Source organism: Phodopus roborovskii, unplaced genomic scaffold (genome assembly GCF_943737965.1).
Source record: "Phodopus roborovskii unplaced genomic scaffold, PHOROB, whole genome shotgun sequence".
NCBI classification, from domain to species: domain Eukaryota; kingdom Metazoa; phylum Chordata; class Mammalia; order Rodentia; family Cricetidae; genus Phodopus; species Phodopus roborovskii.
The window spans coordinates 4,807,864-4,822,219 of NW_026125278.1; the positions used below are offsets into that span (position 1 = coordinate 4,807,864).

A 14,356-nucleotide genomic window follows, 5' to 3' on the forward strand; every position below is an offset into this window, starting at 1 on the left:
TTTTGTATCTCAAATGTAGCTTATTGATGTGCCTTGGCCATACTTTTTTGCCTCTCTGAAGGGAGAGAATACAGAAACTGAACGTCTGGTAAAATGGTCATGTCTGAATTGTGTTATATTAACCCATGTAAATTCATTACATCAAGGAACTGCATCTCATGCAATGGCAACATTTATTAATTTCCAGACTGCAGAATTAATTACCTTTAATTATCTAAAATGCATTAGTATTCCAGGTGCATATTGTATCTGAATGAACAAACCTGGATATCTTAGGTATCTCCAGAGCTCTTCCAGGCAAATCAAACCATGTTTATTATATGGTAAGGCCTTCTTTAGAGATAAGGTTGAAATAGAAATTAACTACAAACTAGCTACTTCCTACTACTTCTAAGAACATTCTGTAAAATAAGATCAGTGAGATAGCCAAAAACTTAATCTTGCTTTTCTGCTACAAAATAAAACAGGGTGAACCAGGAGCTCCAGGAGAAGAAGGCCTCCAAGGAAAAGATGGATTAAAGGTAAACTATAGATATTGAAACAGTGTATCCAAGGCTAGCCCCAACTTCACACTATATCCTGAGGACGACTTAAACTACCTCCCAAGTTCTGGTATTATAGGTTTTAGTCAAAGCTGGAGACCAACTCCCTGTCCCAGGCATCACGTGTTCTAGACAAACACTATAGCAACTTATCTCCATTCGCAGCCCTAAGCTATTATTTTGCAGAGATTCACCCCTACGCACAGAGTTGAACTCCTGGAATCCAGTTGTAGAGAGGGAGGAGTGATGAGCAAAGAAGTCAACACCATGCTGGGGAAACCCACAGAAGCAGCTGACCTGAGCAAATGGAAGCTCACCCCAATCTGACAGCTAGGGAATCAGCATAGGACTGAACTAGCCTCCGAATGTGGGTGTCAGTTGCAGGGGCCTGGGCAGTCTATGGGGCCTTGGACAGTGGAACCAGTATTTATCCCTAGTGCGCAATGGGCTTTGGAAGCCCATTCCCTATGGAGGGATACTCTGTGAACCCATATACTTGGAGAAAGCCGAGGTCCTGTCCAAATGAAACTGACAGACTTTGATGATCCCCCACAGGAAGCCTCACCCTCTCTGAGGAGTGGATGGGAAGTGGGATGGGGAGTTACATGGGGGGATGGGAGGATGGGAGAGAGGGGGAACTGGGGTTGGTATGTGAAATAAGATTGTTTGTAATTTAAATAAAATTAATTTTAAAAAAAGAAGTGTTTAAAATATCAGGATTAATTACCTTTGGTGTGTCAAATAAAAATATACTTATTAAATGACAAAATTATTTCACCACATTCTTAAAAGTAAACCCTTTCCGTTGGCTCCCAGGGGCCTCCAGGAGGAAGCGGACTTTCTGGAAAGGATGGAGACAAAGGAGAGATGGGCTCACCAGGGACAGCAGGACCCTGGGGTAAAGCAGGTCAAATGGGTCTTCCAGTAAGTACTTCTGGGTTCACTTAACTCAGTGCCACAAGTACAGGTGAACACATGGTCCAATGCCATGTACCCACACACCCACAAACACACACACACACACACACACAGGCACATGCATATGTACACACGCACATGTGTGCACACACTTTAACCTTTTATATCTAGGATGACTGGAGATGCTGAACAGAGTCTTAAATGAATGTCAAAGCAAAGTATCAGTCATCCTCAGACACAAAAGGTCAAAGAAACTTTTTCATAAACAGTCGAACTTCTGCCGTAAAGCTTTTGTTGGGGGAGAGACTTCCGTAGTCTCAGGGTTAGGTTGTGTAAATATCGTGCATCTTTGTTCATAGAGCCCCTATTCTTGTTTTAGAACAACGTCCTAGCCCCCCCAGATTAGGATTACTCATGATACACTATCAATACCTGTTCCTAAATTATATTGCTTTAAAGGAAACTCTAAATTTTATAGTTAAAAACTTTGCTCTCCTTGAGACAAATGTAAGATGTGAATAATGAGGCTATCTGTGGCATTCTCCCTCATGAGTGTTCCAGGCTTTGGGGTAGCTTTACGGTTGCTACTTGTCTGACACGTTTAAGCCAGGGAGATTATTCTGCATTTACTTCTCTAAGTTTTCTTAACTTCAGAGACTGCTCTTTACTTGCTAGAAGAATTCCTACAATTCCCCTAAGCAACAAGAAAAGATTCCTCTTTCCTCTGTGTGCTGGGGATCTTTAGCTTCTTAAAGAATCAAAGTGCACTTTGAGCTGCGGAAGTCTTCCCGCTGGAAAGTAACTGTAGAACAGCCCATCTCAGCCTCCCTCTCTCATTGCCATGTTTCCATGTGAGGGCTCAAGGCAGACTGAGGAACTGGCCTTGGGTGGGTTCACTGTGCAGGCAGGCTGTGAGCACAGCAGTGGTTTATAAAGCCGGTCATCCCTGTGCATTATTCCTGTGTGTCTCTTCAATGGCTTCTAACATCCACATCAATGATGTCTTGTCAGTGGTGTAGCCCCTGCCCTAATCAGCTCAGCTAAGTGTGCCTCACCGAGATGAAGGTGCTATCTTGAAAACCATGACAAATGCCATAAATGAAGGTCTAAATTGGCTATCTCATCACTCACAATTATCCACCACCGCCATTGCTTTAGTGGCTATGTAAACAATGCTATAATATAATTAATGTTACATAATAAAATATATATTCTTCCCAAATGATAGGTGGTGGCCCAAGTGTATTTCAAACTGGCATTTAAAGAGTGGGGGTAAAGGGGCTGGAGAGACATCTCAGCAGTTAAGAGATCTGGCTGCTCTTGCAGAGGACCTGAGTTCAATTCCCAGCTCCTACATGGAAGCTCCCAGCCATTCTCTGCAACTGCAGTTCCAGGGAATGGGATGTCCTCTCCTAACCTCTGCAGGCACTAGGCAAACACAGGATGTGCACGCATACACACAGACAAAACACTTGTGTACATGGATTAATTCGTGTATTAAAGAAAACAGAATGTGGATCAAGCAGAAACATCACTGTGTTTAAATATCATCGAAGATGATTCTCTCCGGTTTTGCCATCATGATGAATTGCCTGTCTCTCCTCTGCCCTGACATCTCGACGCAGCACACACAGTGGCTTAAGGGTTCTCCCTGAGATTAAGCAACTTGAACTCACTCACCTCCTCTCATGGACTCTGCCTGGCAACCTATATATGTTATTACTCCTCATTTCACCAGAAAAAAAAATCGAGACTCTCAGTACTGTTTCAGATGGCAAAGCTCACAGCAATTCCTTTATCCCCTGATTTCAGCATACCCTTCCTGGGGTTCTCGCTAGTCTTCATCGTTTTTAGAGAATTGGCTTTTTTTCATCAGCACTAGGACTGGACTTGTACAGAAGCAAAGTAGTCAGCGCCAAGAAACTGAGATTCCTGCTCATTCTTGATAAATGGATGGTCTTCATGACTGGGCATGTGACTTCGAGATAAAGTATCTGTTTAGTATGCACAGGCGGCATTTTTCTCGAGCATGTGTGCACACACACTCATATAGTGTGATTCTCTATATGTATATATGTTTATATATGCGTGTTTTATATGTGTATGTAAACATATATATATATATATAAAGACTATATGTGTATATTGCCCATAACGTATACTTCAGCATGGACTCTTAAAACAACTAGCTTGAACCCAGGACAAGGGAGACAAGGACTGAAGTGTACCACAGCACAGCATCCACAGGACTCCGAGGATGGTGCCATGTGACAGCAGGGAATGGGAAGAGCAGGGACGGAGCAGAGGCTCCAAACAGAGCATGGAAAATGATAAACACAGTTCCCATCTGTGTTCTAATGTCTCCCAGGACCAATTCTGCCTAGTACACATCTTTCACATCTTTGCTACTTTTTTTTTTTTTTAGCAACAACACATGTGTGTTTCTTTTTTATTCTTTTTGTTGTTCTCTCAGGAATTTTAAATGCCTTTCAGCTTATAAACTCAATAAAAATACCATGGCATATTTTTTTCAAAAGAATTTTATGATCCAAGGAAGTATTGCTTAATCAGGCAGCCTGATGTTGGTTTTATTTTGCACTTTTAAAATTGTTCCTTGGGCAATGTCACAAAGATGCTACCTTGATTTCTACAAAACAAACAAGGAAAAGAATGAAAGAAAATAACTTAAAAAATCCTTTAATCCTGGAAGGCTGAGACTGGGATCTGTGTAGAGGAAGCAAAAGAGGAAAATATCGCTTGACAAATTCAAAATCCAAGCTATTGCTTCTCTGGGGAGAAGAGAAAACATGTAACTTTATGCATGAATTTTATTCTAAAATACTCGGTTGCCTGAATGCATATCTCTACTAGAAAAGAAACATCTGTCTAACTTACGGTCAGTCATCTGCAGCTGAAGATTCTACCACAATTCTAAACATATAAAGTGGAGCATGTTAAAATGAGATTATGTTGTTTTATTCCTTTAATGCAAAATTTAGCTAGACTTACTGAAATGGGGCTTTTTTTGACCTGTTTAAGTTAGAATGGAGAGTTTCCTTGGAAACCCTGGAAAATAAATTGATTAGAAATTTGGAATTGGTGGATTAAGTGACATCCAGGGATTGAGACTATCCAAATCTTATCACCCTCGTGTTTTGCTCTAAATTGCTTTACCCTAAGCATCCTAGGTATAGAAACCCTGCTCTGCCCACTGTTTTTAAACCACTGGTTCCCCTCCAAAGAGCTGCAAGCTAGGCAAGCCAGTCTCTGTCTTACACTTCATACATCCACCTCGTAGAATGACAGGCCAAAGCTGTGCAGAAGTTAGCAAAGTGATTGTGACTTAACATGTCTCTGTTCCTGCTAGTCCTACTTCCATCAGAAAAGACCCCCATGTGGGTGCTTAACATGTAACCCCTGCATAGATTTCCTTTGGAAGAGAAGGCTCTGTGGCATTACAGCAGCATTCATTTGGGCTGGCAAACTGGCTCACCCATTGAGAGCATAACTGCTCTTGCAAAGGACTGAAGTTCAGTCCCCAAGTCAAGCATCTTACATCCCGCAACTCTGGCCACAGGGCATCTGATGCCTTGGACTTTGGCAGACATCTGTATTCACACGCTTGTACCTACATATAGACACATACACCTAACTATAATTATAAACGAAATCTTTAGAAATCAGCATTCACTTGGATTTCTAGTTTTATTCAGCTTCTCAGAGCATGAGTCTACAAAACTTACATATCCAGACAGCTTCTGGTACTTTCTGTGACTCTAGAACTCTGTTAAGAATTGGGCATACAAAGGGGGGGGGGGAAGAGTTCATGATCACAAACTGTAGTCAATAGGTAAGAGATGAATATAGATTATAGCAATGCAATGATGTAAATAAGTTAATAGCAAAAAAAAGGTGGTTTTTGTTTGGTTGGTTGATTGTTTGGTTTTGGTTTGGTTTTGGTTTTGGTTTTGGTTTTAGTTTTTGGTTTTTCAAGAGAGGGTTTCTCTGTATTGTTTTTGGAGCCTGTCCTGGAACTCGCTCTGTAGACCAGGCTGTGCTTGAACTCACAGAAATCTGCCTGCCTCTGCCTCCTGAATGCTGGAACTAAAGGTGTGTGCCACCAACACCCGGCTAAAATATAAAGTTTAAAAATATAAATGAACAATGTCATGAATAAAAATAATAGATAAGGGTAGGAAAGAGAATTAGTTAAGGGTGGTGTCCTAATCATTTCTGTTGCTATAATAAAATACCCTAACCAAAAGCAGCTTATGAAACAAAGAACTTACGATAGCTCATAATTTTTAATTACATCATGGAGAAATCAAGGACTTGGTTGCATCCACAGTTAAGAGCAGAGAGGATAAACTCATGGATCCTTGTTTGCCCATTTATGCGCTTGTGCTCAGCTGTCTCTCTTCATTCCATACAGTTCAGGGTCACCTGCCTAGCGGATGTGCTACCCACAGTGGGCAGGGTCTTCCCATGTCAGTTAAGGCCAACAAGATGTGCCCACAGGATAACATGATCCAGATGATTCTTCAACCAAGTCTCCCCGCCCTCTCCCCTGGATGATTCTAAGCTATGTCAAGTTGGCAGTTTTTAACTAACATCACAGATAGGAAAAATAGCCTGCTGGATCAGTTAACATCTTCTTTGAATAGAGGTTGACTGAGCTCAGATCTGGAGTATTCCAAGAACTGAGAGCTCATTTATGATTGATGGAGGACCAAGGGCCATGAGGCGGAGGTGAGTCAACTGGGCAGGCACCTTTAGAACCAGAAAGCAGCCACCGCACAATGAATAGTCAGGGGTTTCTTTCTGGTTTTTCTTAAGCTTGAAGAAATAGCTAGGAATCAGAACATGTGGGGGCTTTTTAAGCCATGGTAAGGAATGTAGATTTGATTCAAAGAGTGAACAAAAGGATATTGAAAGTTTTCAGGCAGAAAAACAGTCATTAATGAGAAGTGCTCACAATTTACACAACTGATTAACACTATCTAATATGGTGAGCTATCAAGAAATAAACTAAAGGAAACAGAAAATGCATTGAATGAGAGATGCATGGGCTGCACTAAGGCAAGTCCAGTAAGGGAATGATGATCTTATCAATGAAGTACGTTATAGTGTCACCTACCGGTGTGCACAAAATTGAGATGGGTATGTCCTGTCATTGTACAGAGAAGTCCCTAAGCCTGAATATGAAAGCTCTAACTGTAAAAGCCTTGGAAGAAACTGGGGAGTAAATCTTCATGGTTGTGGGATAGGCAGGCAATTCTTAAGTAAAGCTTCAAGGAGGAGCCATGGACAGCGACAAAAAGATAATAGACTCCATTAAAAATAAGAGTTTTGTACATTTTGAATGGATATAATTCCCCAACCCATAGATAAACTCATTTGAAAGAAAATCAGTGTGACACAGCACTTCTAAAAGCAAAATAAGTGCTCTCATGAAGCTTTAAATAGTCAAGACAGAATCTCAAATTAGCCTGTTTTTTTCACTACTCAAAATCAAAACGACTTCTGTATCAACATGGCATGTACTAAATATAAACAGGAACACACATGAACGCACATGTGATGGCTTGTGGGTCAGAACACTCAAAGTAAGCACGGAGACCTGGGATCGAATCGCCCTCATCCTTGTAAAAAACAGTAACCCCGGTCCTGTGGGAGACGGAGACAGAAGGATCTCTGGGGTTTTTGATGGACATCAATCTAAATTTTGACTCAACAAAAGACAGTTCATCCTCCCCAATCCCTTCCCTCTCCTCCTTGTGGAGAAGGTCTAGAACTGTGTTCACTGCTTCACATATTAACATTCCTTTACCTTCTAGTAGAAATCTTAAAATGGCATTATCTCCCTCAGTGTGGCAGAGGCCACAGTGCCGGTACTGAAGTTGTAAACTGTTGAAAAACGAGGAAAAGTAAAACAGAACGATCCTTTCTTGACACACATCCCCCCACCAGGTGCATTTAGACTGAGCAAGGCTGAAGTCCTGGCATTAGCACAGGCAAAGGAGGAAAACATTTTAATAGTGTTTCAAAGTATTGCTCCATTACAAGAGGAACCAGGCTGGGGCGGGGGGGTTGAGAGTTGAGTCTGAGTTTATATTTTGAGATGCTTGTTGTTAGAAATTCAAGAAGAGATGTCATTGGGTAGGGCTATCAGGGCAGCCTTAATTTAGCAATCCTGAGAATACAGATGGTGTTTAACAGCATGAGGATTGGTGAGACCACCTAAGCGGGCAAAAGAGAGGCGGCATCTCCAGTATTAACTATCTGCATAATGGAGGAGACAGCTTTATCTAAGACATAAGCAGAAAGCCAGGGAAGCATGACGCAATGAAAACAGTGTGTGTGCGTGTGTGTGCATGCGTGCGTGCGTGCGTGTGCGTGTGTGTGCATATGTGTGTGCGTGTGTGTGTGCGTGCATGCGTGTGTGTGTGTGCACATGAGTGTGCGTGCGTGTGTGCATGTGTGAGTGTGCACGTGTGTGCGTGTGTGTATACATGTGTGTGTGCATGTGTGTGTGCGTGCGTGTGTGCGTGCGTGTGTGCGTGCGCATGTGTGTTCATGCGTGCGTGTGTGTGTGCGTGTGCGTGTGTGTGTGTTTCAAGCAAAGTAGCCACTGATTTTGGCTCTCCTGAGGTCAATTTCAGAGGTGGGAACGAAAGCCCAAATGAAGAGAGAGATTAGAACAGTGATTAGAAGAATGAGCCCTACAAACAAAAAGTTTTGCAATTAAGAAGAGAAAACCAGGGGAAAAAAAATCTTCCGGAAAACTGTATAAGTAAATAACAAATGTGTGATGAGTGGAGGGAGGGAAGGAGGGATGGAGGGAGAGAGGGAGGGAGGGGAGGAGGGGTGACGGGAGGGAGAAAAAGGGAAGACAGGGAAGCTTGAGGAGTCTCTCAAGGAGTTTTAAGCCTATGTGAATGGAGTTGGGGAAACCCTGATAGCAGTCAGAGAGTGGGCTCTTTCAGAAGGCAGGGTATTGGGATTGAGAGTATAAGCAAGGAGCTAGCTTCACCCAGTGAGCAGACCCTTATATCTCTGTCGGAGAAAGGAGGCAGAAGCTATGTGTGAATGAACAGCAGGTGTGTGTTAGGGTTAGGAAGATAGCTTCAACTCTACTATATCTTAAAGAGATGTGAGACGAGATTGCTAACTTGAAAATGAGCTGAGAATGAAGGTTTAAAGATAGAGATGAGTGTGCAATTTATCTTCAAAGAAACACCTCAGTTATAGAGTTTGTTATCCACATCAACGCCTTCATTTTCACCACGCATTACAGACCCACAGGCGATGCCCAAACTGAGCTGCTGTTGGCAGGTGATGTCACCGTCGGTCAGTGGGTATGCAGATATGTGAACTTACTTCTTCTGAAAGCACTGATACACATAAAAGGTTTGCCAATTCCCTCACACCAATGCTGAACCAAATGTTTAACATCTTAAAAGATTATACATGTGAGTTCCGTATCTTATAAAATTTAACACAGTAAAATAGTCATCCCAACAGATTAAACAAAGACATCTCTTAAGACAATATCAACACTTTCACTATTATACTTAGTAGATAAATGTGTCCTCCTTCCTCCCCATGATACTCAGATTAATATTGATAATAATATTTATATAAAATAGAAATACTTGTATAACAAAATCATTTATAAGGTATAATTAGTAAAAAAAAATTCTCCTGGTGCTAAATAAAGCATTAATATTCAAAAATGGATTCTGTTTCTTTACTGACACAGATTACTTAGAGAACTATTTCCAGGAGGCTGGAGGGATGGCTCAGTGGTTAGGAGCACTGGCTGCTCCTCCAGAGGTCCTGAATTCAATTCCCAGCAACCACAGGAGGGCTCACAACCATTCGTCAAGATCTGGTGCCCTCTTCTGCTCTGCAGGCAAATTGCAGGCAGAACACTGTGCACATAATAGATAAATAAATAAAAATATAATCGGTAGAAAAAAAGAAAACTATTTCCAAATAGAATTTTTATTATAATCAACAACAAAATTAAGTTTCTTGGATTAGACCTTAACAGGATATATATATAAAGTTTTGTATATTTTTCTGTGATTTGAGAACAATACAACCTAAATAAAACCTAAAAGACAGAAATATATGGACAAAGATTTAACATTCATAAACAGGAATTCATTTCTCTTCTAAGTCAGTTTACATTTAATACAATCTCAGTTGAAAATTTACTACATGATTTTTAAATATAACTTGACTTTTAAATATAACTTGATAAAAAATTAATTCAAAGTTTGTACTGAAATTAAAAAGCCAATATTAAGACAGTTTTAGAAAACAACCTGAGGATGATGGAGAGGGAGGTGAGCGAGACGATAGACCTATATGATACCAGAGCATTATTCGGGGTACCATGATATGGTTAATTTTGTATGGTTTACAGATGTTGATGGGAAATATCCTAGAAAAAGATCTGAGTCTTTGAAACTTGATGTTTGATCATTTAATTACACATTGTGTATTGATAAGGGAAAGACCCATACAGTAAATCATAGTATTATAACTGATTGGCCATATAGGGGGGAAAAATCTCTTACACACACACACACACACACACACACACACACACACACACACATTAAACACAATCCAGCAATTCAACTCAAGGAGACAAAATTAAAAAAAAGAAAACAATTCTTGGCAAGGTCCCATGCAGATGTACTTATTGCAACATTATCAAGTAGTAGGAAATCTAATCATTAGAAAACATGGTTACACTGTGTTTTGACGATAATATTATGGAATCCTGCAGTGCTTTAAAAATGAAAACAGATTAAAGATACAGCACAAATGGCTAAAGGAGTCATACAGTGTCGGAAGTGTCAGACTACATCAAGAACTTTGAGCACCGCTCAAAGTTTAAAGACAGAATAATACTTATTTTGTGAAGATTGGGAAGAAGGCTGTAATGTGTGAGGAAGTGTGTGGAAAGGCCAGAGAGTTCCAAACTATGGTTTCACTGCCCTCCCCGAGAAAAGTGGACGTCGTGAGCGCTGGTCTCTCCTGTATCATGGGTGGTGAGCACACGGGCTTCCATCGTTTCGTTTTATATTTATTGTCATTCTACATATTTAAATACTGCATGACAAACTTAAAGGGCAGATGTTAGTGAAAACTGACTGCATGAGCCCTTCATTATGAGCCAATATTTTCCAAGCTTTATGTGCATGCAGTCTCACTGGTCTTAGCAGCCCTTCCAAAGGGTTTTGGTTTTTGTTTGTTTGTTTTGTTTTTTGATCCTTCCTTTACTTAGGGAGAAAATGGAGTGCCGAGTCCTACTTTTTTGTTTTTTTCATGCAGGTGTTTATTGCAGTGAATCATTGGTCTGGTCCAAGGCCTCTTGTCTCTGCTGCACCATCATCGCCGGGCATTCACTGGGACTCCCACTAGACATCCCACTAATGCCCTGTGCTGTGGACTGACCACACGCACACACACACGCGCACACACGCACACACCTGCGTGTGAAAATACGTGGATAAAGGGACGTGCTACATAACACACTGTGTCACACTGCAGCTTCCATGATGAGATTTTCTTTCCCCCTTCTTTTATTTTTTTTTCTCTTAAATTTTATTTTACTTTGGTAGGGGAGGGAGGTGGGTGGGATCAGGAGGCTTGACATGAAAACCGCAAAGAATAAATAAAGAAAAATGTGCTATAAGTGAGCATGTGTGTTTGTGTGGGAATACGTACATAGGTACCCACGGAGGACAGAGCTAGGATCACCGGGAACTGGAGTCAGATAATTTTGTATGCCATTGCAAGAGCTGCAATTCTTTTTAATGGCTGAGCCATCTCTCTAACCCCCACAGGCCTTTAATAAATTAAGCAACTTGTCAGTGGCTATATGGCAATTAATTGCCTGAACTAGAAAAGTCCAGCGGTTAAAACTCTATGCAGGTTAGTCGGCTTCTTTGGGGAAAGTTATTTGTCTCTCTGCAATAAACAGTCTTCTACGTGGTGCAGCTACCGGATCTCCCTCTGGATGCAGCTGTGATACAGCAGTGGATGGATCATGGCTCGGGGAGAGAGGCTAGAACAGTGTTTGCTGGGAAGTGTAGAGTGTGAGTCATTTCCTCGGGTATCTGCTTATTCATTCAACAAATATTTACCGAGGGCCTGCATAGCACAGTGGTAAACCACCATTTACTTTCTGTCTTCATAAGCTTGCCAAGCTTAGGGGGGCACAAATTTGAAATTTCCATTTCCATTTCCAACTAATGAAAAGAACGCTGTCATTATTACCAATTTTAGGACTGGCAGCCTGACTCACTATAGATTACACTTACCCATTGTTGATACAAAGCTCCATATAGCACCCCACTCTTGTTTTAAAGACTCTATTTTGCAAACTAAACAAATTAAAATATTATTTTAGATTATTATGACTGCCTCTCTTCCTCCCTGCCTTTCCTTTTTCCTTTAATTCTTTTCATCTCCTTAATATTCTCCACTTCAGGGATATTTTGAGACTTTCCCTGACCATGTGGTAGATATGTTTTATAACTTTGTCCTTTCAACAAAATGCCGAGCTCAATGCAGCTCACTAAAATGGTGATGTGGATGCATTTGGGTACACTTTCATTGCATTCTTATTCCAATAAACTTCCTTCCTAATGCACAGTTTAATGACTGTGTTAACTCATGTGTGTGTATACAGTTTAGAGCTTGGTAACAAATCTGCCTTTTAATCACTGTGACCTTTTTAAAAAATAACTATAGAAATAATAGTGTTAAAAAACAATCTTCATTTTTATTTAGTGTTCATTTCAATGATTATTTGATAGAGGAGTATTCAAACCCTAAACTTTTTTCTTTCAACATTTATTTCTTTTTTATATTAAATGATCAGGGACCAGATGGAATTGTGGGAACCCCAGGACAAAGAGGTCGACCAGGGAAAAAGGTAATTTTTTTAAAAAATATATTTTTGCATGAACTTTCTTCTCATGCCCAGAGGCCTATAGAGTAGTACTTGTATTTTATTAGACATAACATGATAAAGACTTGTAAATGTGATATTAAAGCATACTCGGTTAGTAATACTTCATTGGATAGGAAAGTGTATTTCTGTCATTGAGGGATGATTTTCTACTTTATAGTTTGGAAAGACATTCTTTGCTTTCTTTTTTCTCCCTACCAAAAAAACCACAAACAAGGAAATACATAAAATGAAAATGTCATTTTATTTGGACCATTTGAGCAATTTTATTAAAATGCATGCAGGAAATATTGGGATCTTCTTTCTAGGCTAATTAACAGTGGTTTCTTAATTTACAAGATTGATTTTTCTTGCATTTCTCCTGTAACTAAACCCAGAAATCTAGAACCTTTTTCATTGCTTTTCCAAACAAAGCCCTTGATATATTTGTAAGACCATTTTGTATTACTCTTACAATGCATCTTTGTATGTTGTAAGTGACTTACTTGTCTTAGTATTGATGGAGTATGGTAACAGTTTTTTCGATGGACTGTGATAGTTTAGCACACAGCAGTTAACTTAAAATCTGTGTTTCTGCAGAAGTCAAGTTCTATACCTGTACCATCATTCTCAGTTTTAGCCTTAGAATGCTAAGAAAATCTTTAAGTACCGTTTCTAAACTGAGAACTGAAGTCTCTTTCATGATGCATGATAATGCAACTAATGTCAGTATCAGGTTTGCTCCAAATCAACACACACAGAGACAGACACACAGAAACATGAGTGTACAAACACACACACACACACAGAGAGAGAACATGAACACACACAGAGATACACAGAAGCATGTTATGCACACACACAGACACACATATACAGAGAACACTCTCTCTCTATCTCTGTCTCTCTCTCTGTCTCTCTCTCTCTCTCTCTCTCTCACACACACACACACACACACTACTGGAAGCACCAGGAAACCCATAGTGAAATCAGCATTAAAGACATTGTGGGTCTTTACAACAACCAGCCGTGCCCTAGAAAAGTGCAGTAAATGCCATGAGCTGTCAGGAATGCCTCTGGTATCTTGACAGACTGATTGCATGTTTGCTGTGTTTTTCTCACCTTGAGTATCAGTAATAAAGCAGGCTGGTTCTTGTTTTGAGAAAGGGAACGAAAACAATAAAATTTTATCTTGTGAGCGCCTGTCAAAGAGAAGGGCTTGTGAGTGTGGCACCAGATAGAAGGCAGACGAGTTTCTGAAGGACTGAAGTGATGTAGGAAACAGAGGGACTCTTGCAGGCATCTGTGAGCAGATGAGACATGGTCCTGCATGACCAGATGTGTGCACTCACTTCCTGCATGCAGTAGAACTTTGCGATGCTGAAGTTCTCTATAGAAGTGGACATCCCACTAAACACTGAGCCAAACTCCCAGAATCCAGATGCAGAGAGGGAGGAGTGATAGAAAATGGGGACAAGACCAGGCTACAGAAACCCATAGAGACAGCTGACCTGAACAAGGGGGAGCTAACGGACCCCCAGACTGATAGCTGGGAAGCCAGCATGGGACTGACTCAGGCCCCCTGAATATGGGTCTCAGCTAGAAGGCCTGGGCAGTCTAAGAGACCTCAGACAGTGGAACCAGGATGTATCCCTGGTGCACAAAAGGACTTTGGGAGCACATTCCTGTAAGGAGTTCGGTTTTTCCATCCACCGCCACTCTTGTCCGGCAGCCGCGCCAGCCCCAAATAACACACGGAGACTCTGTATTCGATATAATCTGTTGGCCTGGTTACTACTTTCTTTTCGGCTAGCTCTGTCTTAAGTATTAACCCATTTGTGTTAATCTATGTATTTCCACGTGGTCTTCTTACCCGGAGCCAGCTGTTGTATACTGCTTTTTCCCGACTCTCCATCCTGAC

At 40.8% G+C, this 14,356-nt stretch overlaps 1 protein-coding gene across 1 annotated transcript in view; it reads left to right on the plus strand.

Annotated features, from left to right (window-relative positions):
- Col24a1 (collagen type XXIV alpha 1 chain) overlaps positions 1-14,356 on the plus strand; it is a 259,948-nt gene that overhangs the window by 169,288 nt on the left and 76,304 nt on the right. The window contains exons 37-39 of the mRNA XM_051194789.1: positions 468-521; positions 1,359-1,466; positions 12,367-12,420. Of these exons, the coding sequence (XP_051050746.1) occupies positions 468-521; positions 1,359-1,466; positions 12,367-12,420 (216 nt within the window). The remainder of the gene's footprint in view (positions 1-467; positions 522-1,358; positions 1,467-12,366; positions 12,421-14,356) is intronic.